The sequence below is a fragment of the Thalassophryne amazonica genome, chromosome 19, assembly GCF_902500255.1.
Source record: "Thalassophryne amazonica chromosome 19, fThaAma1.1, whole genome shotgun sequence".
NCBI lineage: Eukaryota > Metazoa > Chordata > Actinopteri > Batrachoidiformes > Batrachoididae > Thalassophryne > Thalassophryne amazonica.
In genome coordinates, this window is record NC_047121.1 from 34797751 (window position 1) to 34819537 (window position 21787).

At 39.2% G+C, this 21787-nt stretch overlaps 1 protein-coding gene across 4 annotated transcripts; it reads right to left on the reverse strand.

Moving 5' to 3' along the window:
• Positions 1-4037: 4037 nt before the first annotated feature.
• On the reverse strand, positions 4038-16567 carry LOC117500709 (dnaJ homolog subfamily C member 5B-like). Of its 4 annotated transcripts, none has more exons than XM_034159475.1 (6): positions 16356-16567; positions 15988-16116; positions 15653-15866; positions 11469-11613; positions 8424-8495; positions 4038-4871 (listed from the first exon to the last, which is right to left on the reverse strand). In XM_034159475.1, the coding sequence occupies exons 2-6, from the start codon at positions 16095-16097 to the stop codon at positions 4768-4770; spliced, it is 645 nt and encodes a 214-aa protein (XP_034015366.1). In that variant the 5' UTR covers positions 16098-16116; positions 16356-16567; the 3' UTR covers positions 4038-4767. The 4 variants fall into 4 exon arrangements, with proteins under 4 accessions (XP_034015366.1, XP_034015365.1, XP_034015364.1 ...); XM_034159474.1 differs by having other exon boundaries at positions 8424-8498; positions 15988-16113; positions 16356-16566; XM_034159473.1 differs by having other exon boundaries at positions 8424-8498; positions 16356-16566.
• Positions 16568-21787: the final 5220 nt, after the last annotated feature.

Consider the following 21787-nt stretch of genomic DNA (forward strand, 5'->3'; position numbering starts at 1 on the left):
AAATTTTGTCAAAATGTGGGCAGTAGTTTTGACGGAATCCTGCTAACAGACAGAAAAATAAATAATGTGATGAGTTTATCACACATTACAACAAAAATCTGCCCTATACTCGTAAACTAGCCCTCATGACATACAACAAAAAAAATAGGGCTGATAAATCAAATACTTTTACTATCAATTTTACTGCTCTGGAAAATGTGGCAATAAAATCAGGGCAATACAAATATTATAAAAAAAAAAAAAAGACACTGAAAACACCAGGCTTTGTGTTGCCCCACTTTTCATCCCATCAGGAGCCCCCATTTCTTAACCCCACCAATGACACAACCCCGTTTTGTGTTACCCTGTTGACAAGTGCAGGATCCCGATACAGAATACAGATCATTTCATTCAACTAAGATGTCTGATCAAGGTGAGAGTTTTAGCCTCCCTAGTAGAGAGAATTCTACAACTTGAGTGTCATACTGAAGTTGTGAGACAGCAGTGGACACTCTTGACTTTAGAGACACATAAGAACATTCCATAATTTACATATTTACATTATTTACCTGTTATTCATCCTACATGATTTATGTATATGATTATTGTTGTATTGTGTGATAAATATCTTATTACGTGTCTGCTTATGTGTCACGCCGTGTAATATGCCCCAATGAATCTGTTTCAGCCCGAGTCCGAAGGACGAGGGGGCATGATGCAGAGTGTGATCCATAAACAGACATGTGATAAGTTATACTTATGCCCTTGGCAGGCATAAATAAAAATTGATCGCTCCATGCTGAGAAAACTGTTTGCATATGATGTGAGAAAACTGTAAAGGATACAAACTCCTTCCTCTACAGCAAATTACAGGCATAAAATGATTTATCACATTACCTTGAATGTAACTGCTCAAAGGATTGTACTTGTGTGGTTTGCCCACATGCTCTGAAGGCTCGGTTTTAGGTGCTTCACTAACCCAAATGTGGATGATGGTGGCAGCCAGCAGGCCTCTCACTGCCTTCACGCTGGTGTTACTGTGGCTGTGAGCGTGACTGCCACTCCCATCGGCAGCAAATCCGCAGTTGTGAGAGCTGCTGTGCTGATCAAGGATCAGCATCAAAGCGTAAACTTTATTTAAACTTCATGTAATCCCTGCTGGCTAGTGTGCCTTAATTGAGAGAGTGGCGACATGACGAATGGAAAAAAAAAAAAAAAAAAAAAAGGTAACATGACTCATGGTGCCATCTTGGGTTCAAAATAGCGTTCGCCATTAATGTCTGCATGGAAATCCAGGTATTTTATTTATTTGCTGAAACATTTGGGAAAATAAAGTCTGCTGTGTGGGACTCAAGCCGACATCATCATCAAAGCTTTGAGAGGTAAATTTATTGTTCAGTCCCATGTACAGCAAAACTCACCTAAACAGTCATGTAAACCAGATATTCGCAGTCACTGGACAAAAAGTCCCAAAGTTTTTGTATTGTTTTCCATGTAATAAACACCGTATATAATGGATTTTCACTCACATTGAATAAAATGTCTTGTCCGATCACAATGTATTTGCATTAAAAATCCCAAGCAGTCTGGACGTGCACAGTAACAGAGGTACAAATTAAAGTTCAGCTCTGACACTCGCAAATTTGAGGAAATTGGGACCAGAGTCATTTCTGTGATTAAAAGCCTGACCAATTTTTTTTTTTTTTTTTTTTCACATCGTGTTCATAGACCTGAAGCCTGGACGTGCACCTGTTAAATCAGTCACAAAAGGCAGTGATTCGACACTTTTCTGCTTTTACTCCTGCCATCATATTATAAGTTTTTATAGTGCACACGCTGATTAAAAATGGATCAGAGAAGTCTGCACATTTACAGCACAGTCGGTAAAAGATGAAAAGTGTACAGCTTACCTTTGATTTGGAGGTGAAGATTGTAGAAAGAAAAGCTTGTTGAGGGTCAAATGAATCCATAATAAAGCATAATCCAGAGAAGGGGGAACTTTAAACCTGTCACGCATCATTGCAGGACACAGAGTTACAGAGCTGCAGAAGCATAAAATCAGGCTTTAAATTAATTAAATATATCATCAGAAATTGTACATTTATGTAAATTTGATAGCGTAACTATTTTCATATTTATCTTGATAGCACCTGTACCTGGATATCTTTCTGTATGTGGTTAAATGATTTTAAAAAAATGTTGGAAACATTAAAGGTTCATTCAATAGTTCAGTGCAGTTGAAACCAAAATTGCGCCATGTTCCAAAGTTGACGCCACTCTCTCAATTAAGGCACTCTACTTCTGACTGCCCTCAAAAATGACAAAGTGGGAGGTGAGCACATACACACAGGACATTGGCACCGACAGCACAGCCTGACATGAGCAACATGCGACTGTGGATCTCAATCACTGTCCACGAGCTGCTGTATGGCCGACAGCATCAGCACCGCTGTCACAGCCCAGAGAGACAGACAGCAACACACCCAGAATCTCACAAACAGCAACCAACAACAACAAGCATGGCATTACACCTGCAGTTCCCAAACTGCTGGTTAGGCTGCTTCAAATGATCACAAGTAAAACCTGTGATGTTATGAGAGGAACGGCAACCAGTCCATGACATACTGAATTTTATAACCACAAAATTAATCCTCAAGTAACCAAGTGGTTGCCATTTATAACTCCGCGCATTTTTCTAATGGGAAAAAGTTTCCTAGATGAATTTGTCAGTCTTACGAGGATCAGCGGATCCGTGCAGCAAGTATAATCCAAACTTGTACTGGGTCACTTATGACCCTGGGAAGATCTATGTGATTTTTGACATTATAGCTTCACATGGCATTGTAATTGTCAACTCTAATCATTGTATTTTACCGTTTTGCAAGAAGGCATGACCAATAGACCGAGAATAGCAAGATTTGCAGCTGCACAAACAATGAGACCAATTCTTGATGCCCAGAGTGAGGATGAAAACAGTTCATGATTGTCACAAAGGATGACTGATGGGTTCATTGCTGAAGCGTTAAAAGTATTGGCATATCTGCTAGTCACCGGTTCTTCTATGTTCAATGCTATAATTATTCTACGATATTAGTCACTAAAAATGACTTGGTTGCTTGAGGGTTAAGTACAAACAACATATGCATATGTATATCATATTTACTGGGGAGTTTATCCACAATGTGGCAGTGTTGTAGTTCCACACAGATTCCAACATGCACATTTAGACCAGCAATAGTGCGCAAAAGTCTAAAATACCCTCATTTTTCTGTATAAACTAAGGTTTCAGTGATTATCAGAAGAAACCCATCTCAGAGGCTCTGAACAATCTGAAGGCCGAGTCTCAATCAGAGGTTGTTTCTCTGGCGGTACACACAAATCCTTCATTACCAGATGTGATTAAATATACCCCAAGATCTCTCCCATATGGAAGATCAACCACAAAAACTGGAAACTTACCAGTTGCTCCACCAGCACTGATGTCATCTATCAGGGGAGCAGCACAGCAGGAGCCAACGGCACATTACACAATCTGGAAGAATAAACTCAGTAATAAAAAGATAGCAGCAGTTTTTGTCACAAACATCAAACACATATCCCTCAAAAACACACTGTCTAAAAATAAAGAGAAGACAACTGTGAGAGTTACAGTATTACAGTTTTATTTGGTCATATAAATAAAAATTACACATCAAGTGTTCATAATTCAGTCACATGGTGATAATTAAAAAAAACCCACACCCACCATGAAGAAAAATATAATTTATTCTACTCTAAGCATACATTATAAAACATCTGATTAAAAATAAATCTTTAAGTAAAAATGTGACTCCCATTTTTTTTTATACATTTTCAAAACTGTACCTGAAGATAATAAAGGTGATGGCAGCATATAATCTTTATAATGAAGAGCCACAAACACAACAATCATTTTACTCCTAAATTTTGCTATTTAGTTTGGCTTTTATGTGGTGGATATGGCAACGCTCAGAATCACTGCAAGCCCCGGCTGCTAGAGCCATATCTGAACTTTTTAAATAGTTTGGTTATGATATTCAAAGAAGAGAGAGATTTAAAATATGTATAGAACCAGTCAAAAGCTTGGACATACTTTCTGGAATGCAAGTGTGTCCAAACTTTTGACTGACCAACAACTGAATGCTGTAAGAAGCTGAACAATTCTGTACATCCACAGACATGCCCGACACCTCTTTAGCCCTCCAAAAACAATAGAAGAGTCAGTCCACTGCAATCCCCAGACATCCAGCAAAAGTGACTGCCAAAGTTTGGGTGACACACTTTGAACACATTTGAACCTCTGGCTTCCATGTGGGGGGAAAAAACTAAATGAACTATTTTTTAGTAGTCAAAGTATCATTTCTGATTTTTTTTTTTATTTCTATAGTACAGTTGATTTTGGCTTCTTAATTCCAAAATGAACAGACAGAATAATAGAAACAGCAGTGCGTAGCTATGTCAAATGCCAGTGCAGAATGGACAGTTCCCAACATCCAAAAACATAAAACCAGAAACAGACAATTATGTGACCAGATCAAATAGAGAGCACGAAGGACAATGTGGCACTTGGAAAACAAAAACACAACTGCTACTCAATTAAACAATCTCCCATTTGAGAGAAATGCACTTTGTGAAGTCATGACAGTGTTTGAGGAAAAAAAAAAAAAAAAAAAAAAGAACCATGTTGAAAACCAACAACAGTGAAGCAGATAACGTTGCTCTGCACAGCAGCCCAGAAACTGGTGCCCTCAGCATGCCCTCTCTGTACACTCACTCAGTTGTCTGTGTGTGCTGGCTGTCTCCGGAATTCTGGCGGACTGGCTCTGGGGTGCTGTTTGACGTTTGTGGCTGAATAACAATTGGTATGCTTTCACCTGCAGTAGGCAAACAGAGAATTATGCTGTAAGGAGAAAAATTAAAATCTGAAAATGTAATATACAGTGCGTTTGGAAAGTATTCACAGCGCTCCACTTTTTTCTCATTATCATTATGGGGTATTGTGTGTAAAGGTTTGAGAAAACATTAAATCTATCCATTTTGAAATAAGGCTGTAACATAAAATGTGGAAAAACTGAAGCACTGTGAATACTTTCTGGATGCACTGTATTCTTTAACTTGGGTTTCATACACATGAGGGGGAGGAAACAGGAATTCACGCGCACACACACGCGCCAGAATTTTGACACAGTGGAGTATTCAACCAGATCTGAAATGTTCTAAGACTCCAATAATAAATAAATAAATAGACAATATTCTAGTTTATTATAAATGATGAGCATTTTCAAAGAATACAAACAAAACCTGATTTGTGGTCATTATATGACAAAAGTACACACAATACAACCTGGGCCCGTATTCACAAAGAAACCCAGAGTCCTATCGGAGAGCTCCCAACTTAACCTAAAGTTTCCTGGCAAGGAATCGTAGCCTAAAAGCCCCCTGACACGAGCATGACTTTTGATTCACACACTTGCACGCCCGTCGTCATGATGATCCCATCTGCTGTGCTCCCAGCTGGATGCTGTTCTTTGTTCTACCACCTGCCACACGCTCTGCGCTGGACGCCGTATATATAAAGCAATTATTTTGTGTCGGATTAATCATTTTCTCTGCATATTGGCCATTAAAAACGGCTCAAATCCCTTCCTGTATCAGAGGATCGCTTCAGCCATTCATGCGTGCCTAACGAGCTGCAGAAAGCATTTTGAGCACACTAAAAAGGTAATTATTTGTCATGGCTTGGTAAAACAGTTGTGTGTTCTTTCCTTTTTGTATGCAGTTGTTAAAGTGTGTTTTGATAGATTTAATATCTTGTTATAATCATTCAGATGAACTGCGCTCTGATGTGATCCGCTGAAGTCACCACTCGCTCTGTTCACTTCTTTACTTGACTTGACAAGCTGCATGTTGTGCTGGTGATTAGATCACACCACGTAGCACAACATTTATGCAAGAAGAGTTTTTTGAACATTTCAAAATTCTCTGTGCGCAATAGCACACGCCGGAGCCCCCTCACGTTCAGTCTACACCCGTTAAAGATGAGTTTACTCTCCAGCATGACACAGGTCGTGCTAGTGCGTGAATCAAAGTCGTGCTCGTGTCAGGGGGCCTTTAGAGTGATCCAGGAAGTGTCTGAGAGCAACTCTGAGCAAGGAGTGGACAGAAACCTTTATCTTTGTGAGGAGGTGGGGTTGACCCTGTTGCTAGGTATGACGCAGTCTTCTAAGAGGTGCGATTGGTTGACACAAAAAGGGAAAAAGGAAAACAACTGCGCACCATGCTCCTAGTTATGAACAGACAGTAAAATCAACCAATCATATAACCTGAACTGTATCATGAAATGTGTAGCAGTGAAAATAATTAAAATACCATGATAATGAAACTCAGCAGAATTAAATGAACTGTTGCACAGCTTCAAAATGTGTGAATGTACTTCATTCACATGCCGATTATTATATTGATTAGCTTATGTTTACGCAATTATGCTATGTTAATTTGCTGTCTTAATGTATTTATAAATTGTTTAGGATCTTGTTATCATATACACACACTTAATATTATCATTTTTATTATTAATATTGCTGTTTTCTTTTATTATCATAACTACTTTGTCATTTCATTTCTTAAATGGACCACAATGGAAATAAGTGTTTTCACTTCCTTGTGTCATGCATTTTTTTTATCATATTTATAATTATATTATGCACTTACAATGAACTAAAACTCACACATGCATGCTTTTAATATATAGATATTCAGCATGTGAATGAGGTATGTTCAAACATTTTTAAGCTGTGTAATAATTCATTAAATTTTATGATTGGTTGATTTCACTGTCCATTCATGACTAGAAGCATGGAGCACATTTGTTTATTTTTCCTCCCCTTTCAGTGACAACCAATCACAGCTCTTAGAGGACTGCATTATACCTAACAACAGGGTCAGCCCCGCCTCCTCACGAAGATAGGAGTTTCTGTCCCTTCCTTGCTCAGAGTTGCTCACACACACCTGTTGGCTCACTCTTAGACTAAGATTCTTTGCCAGGAAATTTTAAGCTAAGTTAAGAGCTCTTTGAGAGGACTGAGTTGTTTGATGGACACGGGCCTGTATGTTTACAGGTAAAGTACGTATATTAGACAAAAATAAACAGTAAAGTCACACTATCAGCTGTGACACATTAGTTCGCTGAAGTGAAATAGTTACGTTAAGTATCAATACGTTGATTTTAATAATGCAACAGAATAAACTTTGGTTTCAGCATCATTCTGCAATTGCTGCACAGTCAAAGCCAGTATTCAGTCGGCAGCATAATGAGGAAACAGTCACTTTAACTGGACTTAAGGAGATTTTGCAGCAGGAGCAGATGTGTCTCTTACTGGTATTCTAACACACAAAAACTATATTCAAGCTTTTTCAAATAACTAGGTTTACATTCTGAAGTAAATCTATGAAGAGAGCATAACCACATCCATCAGCACACAAACAGGCAGTTACAGTGTCTGTTTATCAAAGGCCAAAGTCTATTAAAATACCCAAAACCTACTTTTCACAATGTTACCACTAACCTTACCTCTGCAGTGTGCACAAAAGAACAACAGATGCACAAACAATTTGTGGTTGCAAACCTTACTTCCAATGACAATGTCACTGTCAGGTCACAATTGTACAGGTCAACACAAGAAAGCTGAGCTAGGACTTGCAGTGCCAAGACGTGACAGTGACTTTGCCCCACCTGATTTAAGACTTTTCCCCAATCTCACATAAACAGAGATAGTGCTAAAAAATTGGATCATAATACAGCATTGTATCATGGTGCAAATATCAAGATGGCAGCTAAAGGTAGAAAATAAGCAGCAAAATAAAAAGCCTCAAATTAGCAAATGGAGCTTTCATTAATTGCAGTAATGTCCTTTAGAGCAGTGGTTCTCTGGCTTTGGGGTTTTTAACTATAAATATATTTTTAAATGTACTAGACAGTGCATCCGCAAAGTATTAACAGCGCTTCACGTTTTCCATATTTTATGTTATAGCCAGTGTTGCCACAGTTAATTAGTTAATTTTTTAGTTACTTCATACAGTTACTTCATTAGCAGCTTTATGCACTTAGTGAGAACCACTGCTCTGAATAGCAGATGTTTTTGTATCTGACCATGTCATATGGCGCAGCCAAGGAAAATTTATTTTGTCATGTGGGATACAGCTCATAATTACTTTTTGAGACACTGCATGCGCAGCATATCTGAATCTGGGTGTAACAAGATAGAAAACAATAAAATGAAGAAAAATGAAAGCAAGTGATGCTGCACATGCCTGGAAGCAGCAATGTTAGGGGTGAAATAACCATCAAATTAAACACCAATTTTAGATGTGCTGGTTAAATCAAAGCATTATAGTGCAGCATTCAGCTGTGAACAGCTAAACTTTACCTGATGAAGCAAACTTTGTTGATGTGTCAGTGTTAGCAGTAGGACTTGGCTGAATGATTATTACATTGTCACCTGCTGTAAAACAAAAGTTGACACTGAGTGTAACGTCCAAAGTGAACCTGAACTACACTACCCACAATGCTTGCTGCGTCGACCGGCCAATCATGTCTTGAGCTTAATGACGACGTCATCAACAAGTGACAGCCAGTCTACCATAAACCACTGATCTACACACGACAGGGATTAAAATGTTTGATTTTAGGGTTTACAAATGTTTTTTGAGTGTTAAACTGTTAGTGTTAAAAATGTTAGCAAACTGAAAGTTATCAGAACTAAATTTATCGGAAGATAATTGGTCCAATGATGGTTTTAAAACTTATCTGAAAAGCGAATCCGCTAACAAAAACATTAGCTTTGATAATTATCAGTTATCAGATTAGCTGAACAGTTGCGACCACTGGTTTTAAACTCTTGTTAAACTTGTCTGTATACTAACAGCGGTAGCACTTTTAGGAGCTGTCGGTAGCTCCACTTAATATATGAAAAAGAAAAAACAAAACAAAACAAAAAAAAACACAGTTCATAACTTTTAATGCCTACAACAAAGTAAACCATTAGAAGAACCACTGCACTCCCCAAAAATATGATTAAATAAACACCTGAATCAAATCAAATCAAAAATAACCCTTCTTTCGAGTTTATTGGCGGCTTGCAAACCATCATGGAGCATTACTGCCACTGCTTGGGCGTGTAACATGAATGGATTCTGACATATGCTATCAAAAATAACCCAGACACGTTCACCACTTAAGTAAAAACCTGGATTTCTGGGAATTGACGGAAAACTTTCATCACTGACTGACAGGCTGAATTTGTATTATTTGTTAGTGCAGATCTATGTCTACAGTTCTTTTACCAGGGCGGAATAATTATACCACATACATCATTAATGACTTCATAAAACAAGAACTGGATGCTCAAGTTTGAATTCACGCTAGATGATCTCTCATCCACACAGGGTCAAAATTATACATACAGAATGAAATCTATACATACATTCACTTAAATCTTAAGTGGTGCTGAAGATTCTACAATGTCTTAATGTGACATGACCAAGGCCTATCAACTCCTCGTTACTGATCGTAAATGACTACAACTGGTAGTTTCTCTTTACCTGCATAAAAATAATGTGTTTGATAGCGTTCACTGGACTGAAAAATACTCAGAACAATAGGAAAGTCCAAAGGACTCAGGGAGGTGTAAGAAGAAGAATTGTAGATTTAAACAAGTCAGAAATGTCTCTTGAAGCCATTTCTAAACACCTGCAGATTCCAGCTCATGAGCTCAAACAACTGTATGCAAGTACATGATAGTCAGCTGTGTCACCACTTTGCCAAGGTCTAGAAAAAACCCCAAATGGTCACCCTCAGCTAAGAGGAAATTACTTAGGATGTTCAGGAACAACCCAGAAACCACCAGGGCTTAGGCCTGCCGTGAACTGGAAACTGCTGGAACACCAGTGAAGCAAGTTTTATATTGCCATGGACTGAGAGAAAGACATGAAAGAAACCCTTGCTCCAAAATTGATACTTTCAAACTAGAATGACATTTGCAGCTGGCCACGTGGACAAGGCAAATGCCTTTTGGAGAAAGATTTTATGGTCAGACGAGAGAAAGACTGAGCCATTTGGTCACAATGACAAGAGGTATGTTTGTAGGTGTAAAGGTGAGGCTTTCAAACCTATAAACACTTACCAACTGTCAAGCATGGTGGCAGTAGCATCACGCTCTGGGGCTGTTTTGCTGCCAGTGGAGCTGGTGCATTGCACCAAGTGAATGGAATAATGAAAAAGGAGGACTACCTTGAAATTCTTCGTCACCTCAAACAGCTAGAAGGTTTAAACTTGGCCAAAATTGGGTGTTCCAACAGGACAATGCTCCCAAACATATATCAAAAATGGTTGTGGGTTGAATAAAGCAGGCTTACATTAAGTTTAAGAATTGCCTTCCCAAAGCCCAGACCTCAACCCTTTTGAAAATCTGTGGACTACGCTTAAAAGCTGGGTCCATGCCAGGAAACCAACCTATTTAAATGAATTCTGCTAAGAAGAATGATCAAATATCCAGCTACAATTATGCCAGACACTTGTTGGTGGCTACCAAAAGTGTTAACCAAATATACGTGGAGGTGTGTCTGTTTGTAAAATTGTGATTCTGTGTGGATTAGAAAAGATCCAAAATAAATTCAAACTTGTGCATCCAATTTTTTTTGTTTGAAGTCATTAATGATGTATTGCTGTACAATAATTCCACCCTGGCAAAAGAACATTTCACACAACATTAAAAGCCCAAAATTACCATGACATCCAATGCCCATGATGAGTGTATGTAAGCTTTTGCCCAAAACTGTATGTATGATGGTCAGAAAATATTTTTTTCTGACCCCAACTTCAGTTAAACTGATACCATAAAAAAGGGCATTCTTGCATTTCTCCACCTGATAAGTCAGGTCTGGGAGTATGCCCTGGTGCCATTCATTGGTAAATCCACCACACCATGGAAACACCTTGGATCCTACATGGCAAACAACTAGCTCCATTCCCACTTCTCAAACGTAACCATAGGCATGGAAAAATGGCCATCCCCTGGGACTTCTCAAGCCACTGGGATCCTCAACACGGAGGCACCTGCATGCTGGATCATGCCCGGAGAAACATGTCAAATGGTCAAAATATTATTGCTGACATTCCCTCATAATGTGCATGTAAAACTCTCCATGACGCTCTTTTCCACACGGCTGTTTGGACGTGTAGCTCAAACTCCGCCATGACAGTTTTTTATATATTATCTAACATCCATGTATTTCTTACATTGCAAAAAGTCTGGAAGACATTACTGTCAGGAGCTTTAAGACTTTGCATAACATCTGTGGCATGCCCTCATATGAGGCTCTCTAAATAACCATTCATTTGACATAGACATCACCCATTTCAACAAAACATTTTTGTATGTACTTTTAAAAGCATACACAGTGGGCTCACTGACCCGTGTCCTGTCCTCTGATGTCTTCCTCCAGGTCTTCATAAACAGGGACCTCATCATCCAGCTGTGATTTACACTTTCCACAGCAGAAACAGCAGCAGCAGAAACAGCAGCAGCACGTGAAAATAGCACAGCACAGCAGAAGTGCCTGAACACAAAGGGAATATAATAACACATATTTGTTTTACTCATATCCTTATTTGCACTTACAAAATAAAAGAATGTAGCTCCATTCAGAGATGGGTGTGGTATTTGTGCTGGAGACCCTCCTGTCCTGTGCACCAACAGCATTTCCTGTACATTTGTTCTGTGAATTGTTCTGTAATTTATGTCTGTAGCATGGCCCAAGCAGAGGGTCACCCCTTTGAGTCTGGTCTGCTTGAGGTTTCTTTCTTAGAGGGAGTTTTCCTTACCACTGCTGCTCTGGGGGTTAGTAAGGTTAGACCTTACTCGTGTGAAGCGCCTTGAGGCAACTCTGTTGTGATTTGGCGCTATATAAATGAAAATAAAAAATTGACCTGATCATACAAAGATCTTTTTCCTGTCCCCTCCAACGTTATATCTAGTTATATTGTACAACTATTTGTATTTCAATCAACAGTAATGTTAGATGCCACAAGACCCTGTAATTAGCAATATATGTAATGCAAACAAAAGGCCTGCTTTACACGTGCCCACCTGAACAAGCCCAGATAAACCCCCCCCAGTGAGCCAGGATTCGGTTACACTTTACTTAGGTATCATCATAAGGTAAGGTATCATCATAATAGTGACATGACACTGTCGTAAGTGTTACATGACATAGTCATGAATGTGTCATAAATGTTTGTGACTGCTGTCATCAAGTGTCGTTCGGTTTTGGCCTTTTTGGTTTTCACTTGTATGCCAAATTGTCATTACAAAAACCGAATGACACTTGACAGCAGTCACAAACAATTATGACACTGACCTAATGTTTATGACACATTCATGACTGTCATGTAACAGCTATGACAGTGTCATGTCACTATTATGACAATACCTTCAAGTGAGGTGTTGCCCAGGATTCTTATTTAAAATAAGGGTATACTCACACTATGCACTTTGGACTGTACCTCAGCAGGTTACACCCCCCCCCCCCAAAATCCAGTTAGTTTGACTTGTGTGAGTCCTCTGGGCCGTGACCTAGGCCAGCCCACTGACACAGGTCTAGTCCAACATGCAGAAGTCGCCTGAGGCATACTCCAGGTGGACTTGTGTGTGTATCATGTGACCATAAACAAGGCCGGCGCATTGAAATCCCGTCACTGACATGTCTGTTCAACTTAATAATTACCATTACTATACATTCAACGACATTTGGTTTAAAGACAGGTCTGGCTTCTTACCTTATTGATACATGTAAATCATGGTCAGTGCGCAAAGCAGCAAAATGTACATCATCTTTGTAATGCGCGCAGTATGATTTCTTGACAAATCAAATGATTAAACAATGACTAAATAAAGTTATTTAGACAATAGAAGCTTTATATGAGGAGGTAGGGTGAAGTAATTATTACCAAAAATCCTCATTATTTTGTTAAACTGGAATATGCCATACGGCCTTTAACGCAGCCATGCCAGTATTTCAGCACCTTTTTCCTTCTGCAAAATGATCCATAAAATGACCTCCTATGATATTAATCCTGTGTGAACACAAGCACCCTTGTAAAAGGATTTTCACCCATTTATCTATTAATGTCGTACAAAAGCCTAGTCCAATTCCCCTGGGCCTAATATGAATACAACCGTGTGGTGTACTCATCTTGGTGTGGTGGATATTAAAGAATAACTGCAAAGTACAAATTACTGTTAAAATATGCAAACAAAGCCTATGATACAACATTTACTGGTTCTCACTTGTAAATATCAGAATGGCAAAGCTGAATATGCAATAGATATTACAGTTACTGACCAGTTAGTAACTGTAATGTCTAAAGTATGTAACTTCTGTCAACCCACTCAGTCACTGACTGACTAAATATTATGCCTCTGCTTCCCACACTAATAACAGGGAATATAGGCTGTCATGTAACATATAAAAAATACTTTAATTCTTCTTCTTAACCTTTATTTAACGAGATAATAAAAACCCATTGAGATGAAGACCTCTTTCACAATGGTGACCTGGCCAAGAAAGGCAGCAGCACAAGACATACAAGACAAACCAAAAACAAAACAGCTCAACCACCATAAAATACAAATACAAGCAGCTGACCAGAAGTACACAAGAGGTTTTTTTTTGTTGTTGTTGTTTTTTGCAGTAATAATGAAAGCTCCAACAACAATAACAACTCATGGTTTAAGACAGACACACTGCTCAAACGATTGTCGTTATCGATTTTGCAGTAAAAAAACAAACAAAAAAAAAAACACGGAGGCTGCCATTGAAACCAGCCCAGACAGCTTCAGTTCCGAATGAAGAACATTCCAGGAAGAGGGGGAAGCAAAACTGAAGGCGTTCTTAATTAACAATTATCATATAAAAATTTTCTGAAACACTGACACATAAGGTTGGGTGTTACTGTTACTCAATCCTCCCAATCTGGATTAAGAAAAAAATAAATAAGGGATCATTTACAATTAACAAATAGGGCCATTTTTAGGCTATTTCTTCAGTTAAGTATAACTACGGATTTGTTGTATTTGTTTCTGTGAAGAGAAACCAACCCCTCACTAACATCTACTAATCTGCTGGAAATGATCCATGTGTTGGCCAAAAATGCATGCTCAAATATGCCATACAAAACCAAGGTATTGTGGATTGCTAAACTGATTTAAAGAATAAGCCATCTCACAGTTACGAGTGCACATGCCTGGGAGAGTCTATAGCACTTCCGGGTCAACGGTCACAGGACCCAAGCACCGGGTTGCTGCAGGCTTAAACAATACAACTGGAGTTTGAGTGTTTGCTTTCTTCTTCACTACTGTCACAATTACCCATGTTTTTGCTCAATCTCGTGTGGCTGAACACAACTTGTCCCTCTAAAAGCTGGCGCCGACCGTACGGGACTGCATAACAAGTTAGTATGCCAGAGTCTCGTTCCTTATTGGAATTAACCAGACAAATTGCTCCACCAACAAAGAACGGTGAGAATAAGCACCGGCAGGAGCAAAAGAGTGATCGATCTGTTCATCCTTTCCGTGTCTGGGCCGGGTGAGGTTTCCCATGTTGAGTCAAATTAATCCGGAGGTGGTGCCCTTCCATCTCTACCAGTCTTCCCAGTAAACTGGACGCTGCCCGGCGGGTCATGAAAATAATGACGAAGGATTGCATTGCTTACGGTCCGAACTATAACGGTATCTGATCATCTTCGAACTTCGACTTTCATTCCTGATTAATGAAAACATTCTTGGTCCAATAATATCACCTAGCCCCCACCCGTCCCTCTTAATTATGGCCCCAGTTAAGAGAAGAAAACCCACAAAATAGAACCACAGTCCTATTTCATTATTCCGAGCTGGGATATCCAGGTGTCCTGCTTTAAACACTGTAATTTCCAACGTAAACACTTCAGACCACATTATAACAGATACAAACCACCCAACTCATTGAGAAAATGCTGTAAGGCAGATTGTATTTTCTTTGGAGGTTCACAATCACTTTGTTATTACATCGGATTCTTTGTTATAAATACTGAGAGTTGTCACTGCATTCCTTTGTTTTGCTCTAATAAAGTCCTTAAAAAAAAAAAAAAAAACACTTCAGACCCTGTGGGACACTCAGTTAAGAGCACTGAGATCCAACTACGTGCTTTTTTAACTGCAGCAACTTTATTACCGCGGCTGCTGGCAACAGACAGACATGAAATACTGATAAACAGAAAAAAATTAATTGGATTTAAATAGCGCCGCTCACATGTGTCGGCTGTGTTTGTATGACCTCTCCCACAATGCAGTGCGTCACCTGAGAGTGTGAGATGGCCTATGGGTGCAAGGGGTAGAGAACTAGGGAACTAATTAGGATAACAGCCATTCCGATTGTGTTCACACTTGGTTCTCATTACAAATTTTAAGAACATATGCCTTTCTTCTCAACTTCAATATACGAGTATGCATAGAGGAATGTTACTGCATTTTCTTATATCTACAGAGTTAAATGCCTGCACATTTTTATGCAGACAGATGGAAACTGATAACCACAACTCTATTCTCAGCATGCATCTCACCTTGAACCAACACTTGGACATGAGGAAATAGTATTTGGCGCCCTCATCCCCAAACTGCTCTGCCATGTAGAGGCCCATGGACCCGTACTCATCGTAGATTTTCCTCTTGTTCTCATCACTCAGGATGGCATTTGCATTGTTGATCTCCTTGAATTTCTCAGCAGCCTCTGGGTTATCTGGGTTCTTATCAGGGTGATGTCTCAATGCCAATTTCCTGGAAGCACATAAGTGAAAGGCATCAATTACTGTAAGAAACAGAACACGGATTTCATGGATTTTATACAGCAGACAAAAAAAATTGCTTAAATGAGAGACACAAATTTTTGTAAACAAACCTGTAAGCCTTTTTTATTTCTTCTGCAGATGCTCCTTTCTCCAAGCCTAAAACCTTGTACAAGCTGTCCCCTGCTGTTGACATTGTACGAGATCTGCTGGGTTCCTCCATTTTTTATATTTTGTAGCTGTGACATAAAACCAGAAAATATTTCAGAACTGGTATATGTTAGACGAAAGTGGAAAAAAGACCTACACATAAAGATTTATTATTTTCACAGCTAGTATTATTAAGAACTAAACAAGTTAAATCAAATAATTTCGTTATCATCATTTGCAGTAACTTTGTGATTGCTGCTCAAACAAAAGTGATGTCAGCTAACTCACTTAGCTAACAAGGCTTCATGAACAAGTTAAAAACTTTACATACATGACAAACAGATGTTGGCCTTGGTCGGTTCATATAGTCCAAACGCTGTCCGGTGATATTATCTATACACATACAATATATTATACAAGTAAGAAGTTATCGGCGTTGCACCGCTTGGTTTTTAACTTTCTCGCGTCATCGTGAAATGAAAAGGAAACAGCCACCGCGCCGAAGCAGGAAGCTCGAACCAGGAAACAACAAACACGCGAACATATCATCCTGCGCCCGCATTGGTCACTTTATTGTGCGCGCGCGCTGATTGCGTCACACTCAAATTAGCGTCTCAAAGTGATCTCGTTGTGATTGGCGGAGACCTCAACCTTATCTTTATGCGGTTCAGACTCCACTTGTAAAGACTTTATTAGCGCCTTTCTTGTAACAAAGAAGACAAGTTAAAAAAAAAAAACAAAACACAAAAATCAATTAATTAATCAATTAATCATAAAACAGATTTGAAGGTGGCCTTGGAAGTTGTCACCTTCTTTTACATTCATAACATTTCAGTCTATGGTGTATTTCTTAGAAACGTTTATTTGTTACGTATAGAGTTTGTGTTTGGAATAATCTACCTCAGTCTGCGCAATTATTGCTATGGATGTTTTGAAGAGTGTTGTTAAAGTGTTTTACGGAGGGTTTTAATTCAGTTTTATGATTTTTTTAAAAGCAATTTTCATGTTTTTATGGTGTGAGACTGTTTATTTTCCTATTTAGTATGTATTGTTACCAATATACTTATTTAAGTTCTTACTATTTACTGCTATATAATACTGAGCTATTTTGAACTGTATTTGTTTATATTTGTTGCTTGTAGTTATCAAGAGGACCATATCGGAACAAGAGCAATCAGAGATGTCTGCATAAGGTCCATAATCTGGATCCAGATCACTTCCAAAATACAGTAGAGTCTTCCATGGGCCAATATCTATCTGCGGTGTAAATTTGATGAGAATCCATGAAGTAGATTTGGCATAATCCTTCAAAACCTATATAAAGTGAAATCTTAACCCAGAATATGGATACGGATCACCTCCAAAATTCAGTAGTCTTCCATGCCTTGATATCTATCTGTAATGCAGATTTGGTGAGAATCTGTAAAATAGTTTTTTAGTAATCCTTCGAAGCCTACGTAAAAGGAAATCTTGATCCAGATCCAAATCTGGATCCGGATCACCTCCAAAATTTAATGGAGTCTTCCACAGTGTAATATGTATCTATGGTGCATATTTGGTAAGAATCTGTGAAGTAGTTTTGACGTAATCCTTCAAAGCCTATATAAAGTGCAATCCTGAGCCAGAATCTAGATCCGGATCACCTCCAAAATTCAGTAGTGTTCCATGCCCTAATATCTATCTGTGGCGAAAATTTTGTCAAAATCTGTGCTGTAGTTTTAACATAATCCTGCTAACAGACAGACAAATAAATGACAATGATTTTATTACGTCCTTGGCTGATGGCCGAACTACACATCCAAGTGCCCACAAACCGACTTTTCAGTTACAATTTAATTTCAATTTCTATTTATTTTCATTTATATAGCGCCAAATCACAACAGAGCTGCCTTAAAGCGCTTCACACAGGTAAGGTCTAACCTTACCAACCTCCAGAGTAACAGTGGTAAGGAATAACTCCCTCTGAGGAAGAAACCTCAAGCAGACCAGACTCAAAGGGGTGACCCTCTGCTTGGGCCATGCTACAAACATAAATTACAGAACAATTCACAGAACAATTCATGGACGAATATTCAAGAAATGCTATTGGCGCACAGGACAGGAGGATCGCCAACACGAATACAACTCCAATCTCTGGATGGAGCTGCACCTTAAACAGAGAGAAGAAACAGAATCAGGCAGCAAAGACAAAAAATACTGTATAATTTGCCAGCATTAAAAAACAAGAAAAACAGAGAAATACTAAGGTGATTGCCGGCCACTAGCCCTAAACTTCACTAAAAGACCCAGAATTTAGGTAAAGTTGAGCCTGCAACCCGCTCCAATTACTAATAAATGAATTAAAAGAGTAAAAAGCATAAAACAAAACTGTACCAGTATGCTAGCCATATGAAAGGGAAAATAAGTGTGTCTTAAGTCTGGACTTGAAAATCTCCACAGAATCTGACTGTTTTTTGACACAAGGACATCATTCCACAGAAGAGGGGCACAATAAGAAAAAGCTCTGACTCGCAGACTTCTTATTTACCTTAGGGACACAAAGTAGTCCTGCACCCTGAGAACGTAAAGCCCGAGCCGGTACGTAAGGTTTAATTAGGTCAGCTAGGTACTTCTAATTCTGAACAATGCCATTTCCATTCTGGACCAATTGCTTTATGCTTGAGGTCACGCAGATAATCACTGAACCAAGGTGACTGTGATTTGGGGGAGCGCGGTTTTAACACAGGTGGTGCAATCATGTCGAGTGTAGTTTTGAGCACTGAGTTTAAACTATCCACAAGTCTGTCTACTGACTGGGTATTTGTCAAATGTGAAGCTAAGACTTCAGGCAGGCTAGCTTCGAGTTCAGTCTTAGTTGAGGAGTTGATGCATCGCCGTAATGATATATAAGGTTGTTGTTCCACTAAACACGGCAGCAAAACTGTAAACTTAATAAGTGAGTGATCAGACACCACTGATGTAAGAGGCATGATGTCAATATTCGTGACAGCAATGTGCGAGAACCAGATCCAGGGTATTTCCACTAATGGTGCGTCGAATCCCGAATGCATTGCCGAAATCCTAATGCATCCACAATTTCCATAAATGATTTGCAGAGGGGATCAGAAGGCTTATTTATATGAATGTTAAAGTCACCAATGATCAGAATGTTATCTACACTAGTTGACAAGTTAGAGATGAACGCACCAAATTCATCTAAGAATTCAGAATATGGGCCAGGAGGCCTATATACAGTGACAAAGTAATACGACTGATTTTTATTCTTCTGACCTATACAATTTACCAGATTGTATACACATAACTCAGACAGCAAAGTTCTCCACCTCATTAGTCACAGTAATAAATACAATTTAGGTGCTGCCCATGATGTCTGTTATAATGTCTTTGTAAGCCTGTTTATACTAGATTCTGAGTGGTGTCCGAATCCATTGCAAACAGAAGAGCATTTACCACTTTAGTCCACTATAATTTTTCAGTAGACTGGGGTCAAGGTTAGATTACTTAAGCACTGGTTTAAACACTGCACATTTGAAACATTTGGAATACACCCAGAGATTAGTGACAGGTTAATAATTTCCAATACTGTAGGCCCAAGAATAGGCCACAGGTCCTTAGTTTCGTTGGTATAGGGTCGAAAAGAAATGTTGTGCATTTAGCAGAAGTTACAAGTTTTTTCAGCACACCCAGTGAAATAATATCAAATTCAGTAAATCTAGGTAAGGTATCAGTTAATGGCACACACATCAGTGACAGGGTGCAGTGACAGGACTAAAGCCCATTTCACACCGGCGCAAATGTAGAATTGCATATTATGGTGTACATGATGTGATATACCTAACCTTATGTCATCTGTTTTCCTCCTGCAAGTCTCCCAAAGTAACTATTAATTTGACACAAAGTCAATTCACTAAGGATCCTCTGACCTGGTACCAAAGACATCACCTTCACTCATCGTTCGCATCCAAGACTCACAATTATACAGTAGGACAGGAGGCACCAGAACCCTAAAGACTTGGACCTTTGGTCCCTTGGAAAGATATCAGCATCATCAAACACATCATAACTCTGTCAGCTTTTCCCAAGTGTCTCTCAATCTCAAAAGCTGAGAAACCAAGGACATGAATGTTACTACCAAGATAAGTGAATGCCTCCACATGACTGACACTTTTACCACATAGAGATACTTTTGATGGCCAGTGCAGTCACTGAACTAGTCTTGATCCTTGTCAATCACACACCCGGACACCCCTGTTTCTTCACTCATTTTCTCATGCAATGCAATCAGGATATTCCGTGATTTTGCAAAGATCACACAGTGTCATTTCCTCAAACAAAGCCTTACTAATCCTACCCAACATCCAGCCCATGCAAGCACTGAACAGTATAGAAGCATAAGTATTTTGCAGCTGTTAGGACTGTATCTGCTTTGAAAACACTATAAAGTTCACACCTGGTAGCACTGAGCCCATGATCCCTTACACTGTGCAATATTATAGATCTCCAAATCCATAAGACTCATAACACTGACGTGTTGTTTTCTAAAAGCATCCGGGAATTTAATCTCTTAGTGATGTGACCACAGTTGCCAACAATTTCTTGCACTGCCCTTCCAATACAATGGACTATTATATTACAGACATGAAAAAAAAACAGCAGCAAACAAATAACCCTCTGTGCGAGGCGGATGTAAATCAGGTAAGAAGAAATCATTTCTAACAGCCAATTTAAAAGAAATATTGCATCAAAATGTAAACCAGACTTTTTTTGGGGGGGTCCCCTCTCTCTTCCTGTAGGCTTTATACACAATGGACCAAAGTTACAGAAGACCCATGTATGTGCAGAGAGACGTGAGAGTGCTGAACCAAAAGGAGCACACAGAACTCCAGCACAAACTCAGCCTGCTAGAAAAGCAGTACAGGTACACTCGAAAAATGCTTCAACAAAGACGAGAGGTGCTGATACAAGAAAAGAGAAGGGTGCTGATGGTAAAACTGTGTGAACCAAATGCTACAGTCAACATAGCTATGAAAGAAATAGACAAACACAAGAGCATGGACACATTCTTCAGAGGTATTCACACATCAGACGGCATGAGATTCTGTTCCAGTAAATTCCAGTATGGACTGGAACCGAAACGTTCGACATCAGCACCGCTACCGTCACTCAAAGACACAGCTTCAGTGAGACACAACGGCACCATCCAGTGCACCCTGTCCTTCATGCAACTGAAAAACATCGCAACTATAGACTCTATCGCAGAGAAGGAGCGAGTCAGACTACAGCAACAAGCAAGAGAGGAAATGGAAAAGCGCAAACTCTTTCAGAGGGAAGTGTTACACAAGAGGGTGAAAGCGTTTGTACAAAATCTCGAGCACACGGAAAAAGTGTAACTGCTTCTGCAAACACCGAGGAGGAACTTGACTGTTCAAAATGAAACATAAATGGATTTTGTAGTAGCGGACAAGTTTATTTTTTTCTAAATGAATAAATCATAGTGCCAGTTTTTTCTCCCATTACTCCGAGATGCTTGGAACAACATCCAGCAAATGTGCTGTGTAAGTGTGGCTGACCCCAGGATTGCACATCTGTGAAATCACCTGCTGAGGTGATCAGTAACAAGGAAAACCTGAACCAACTTGGCCCTTCAAGGCACACCATTGCCCACGCTGTCCTAGATCCTTTAACTCATTTCCCCAAAATCGTTATGTGGATGGCCGCAAGTGCTGGGATTGTCCTCAAAGGGTTTATTTCAGCAAAGATCAG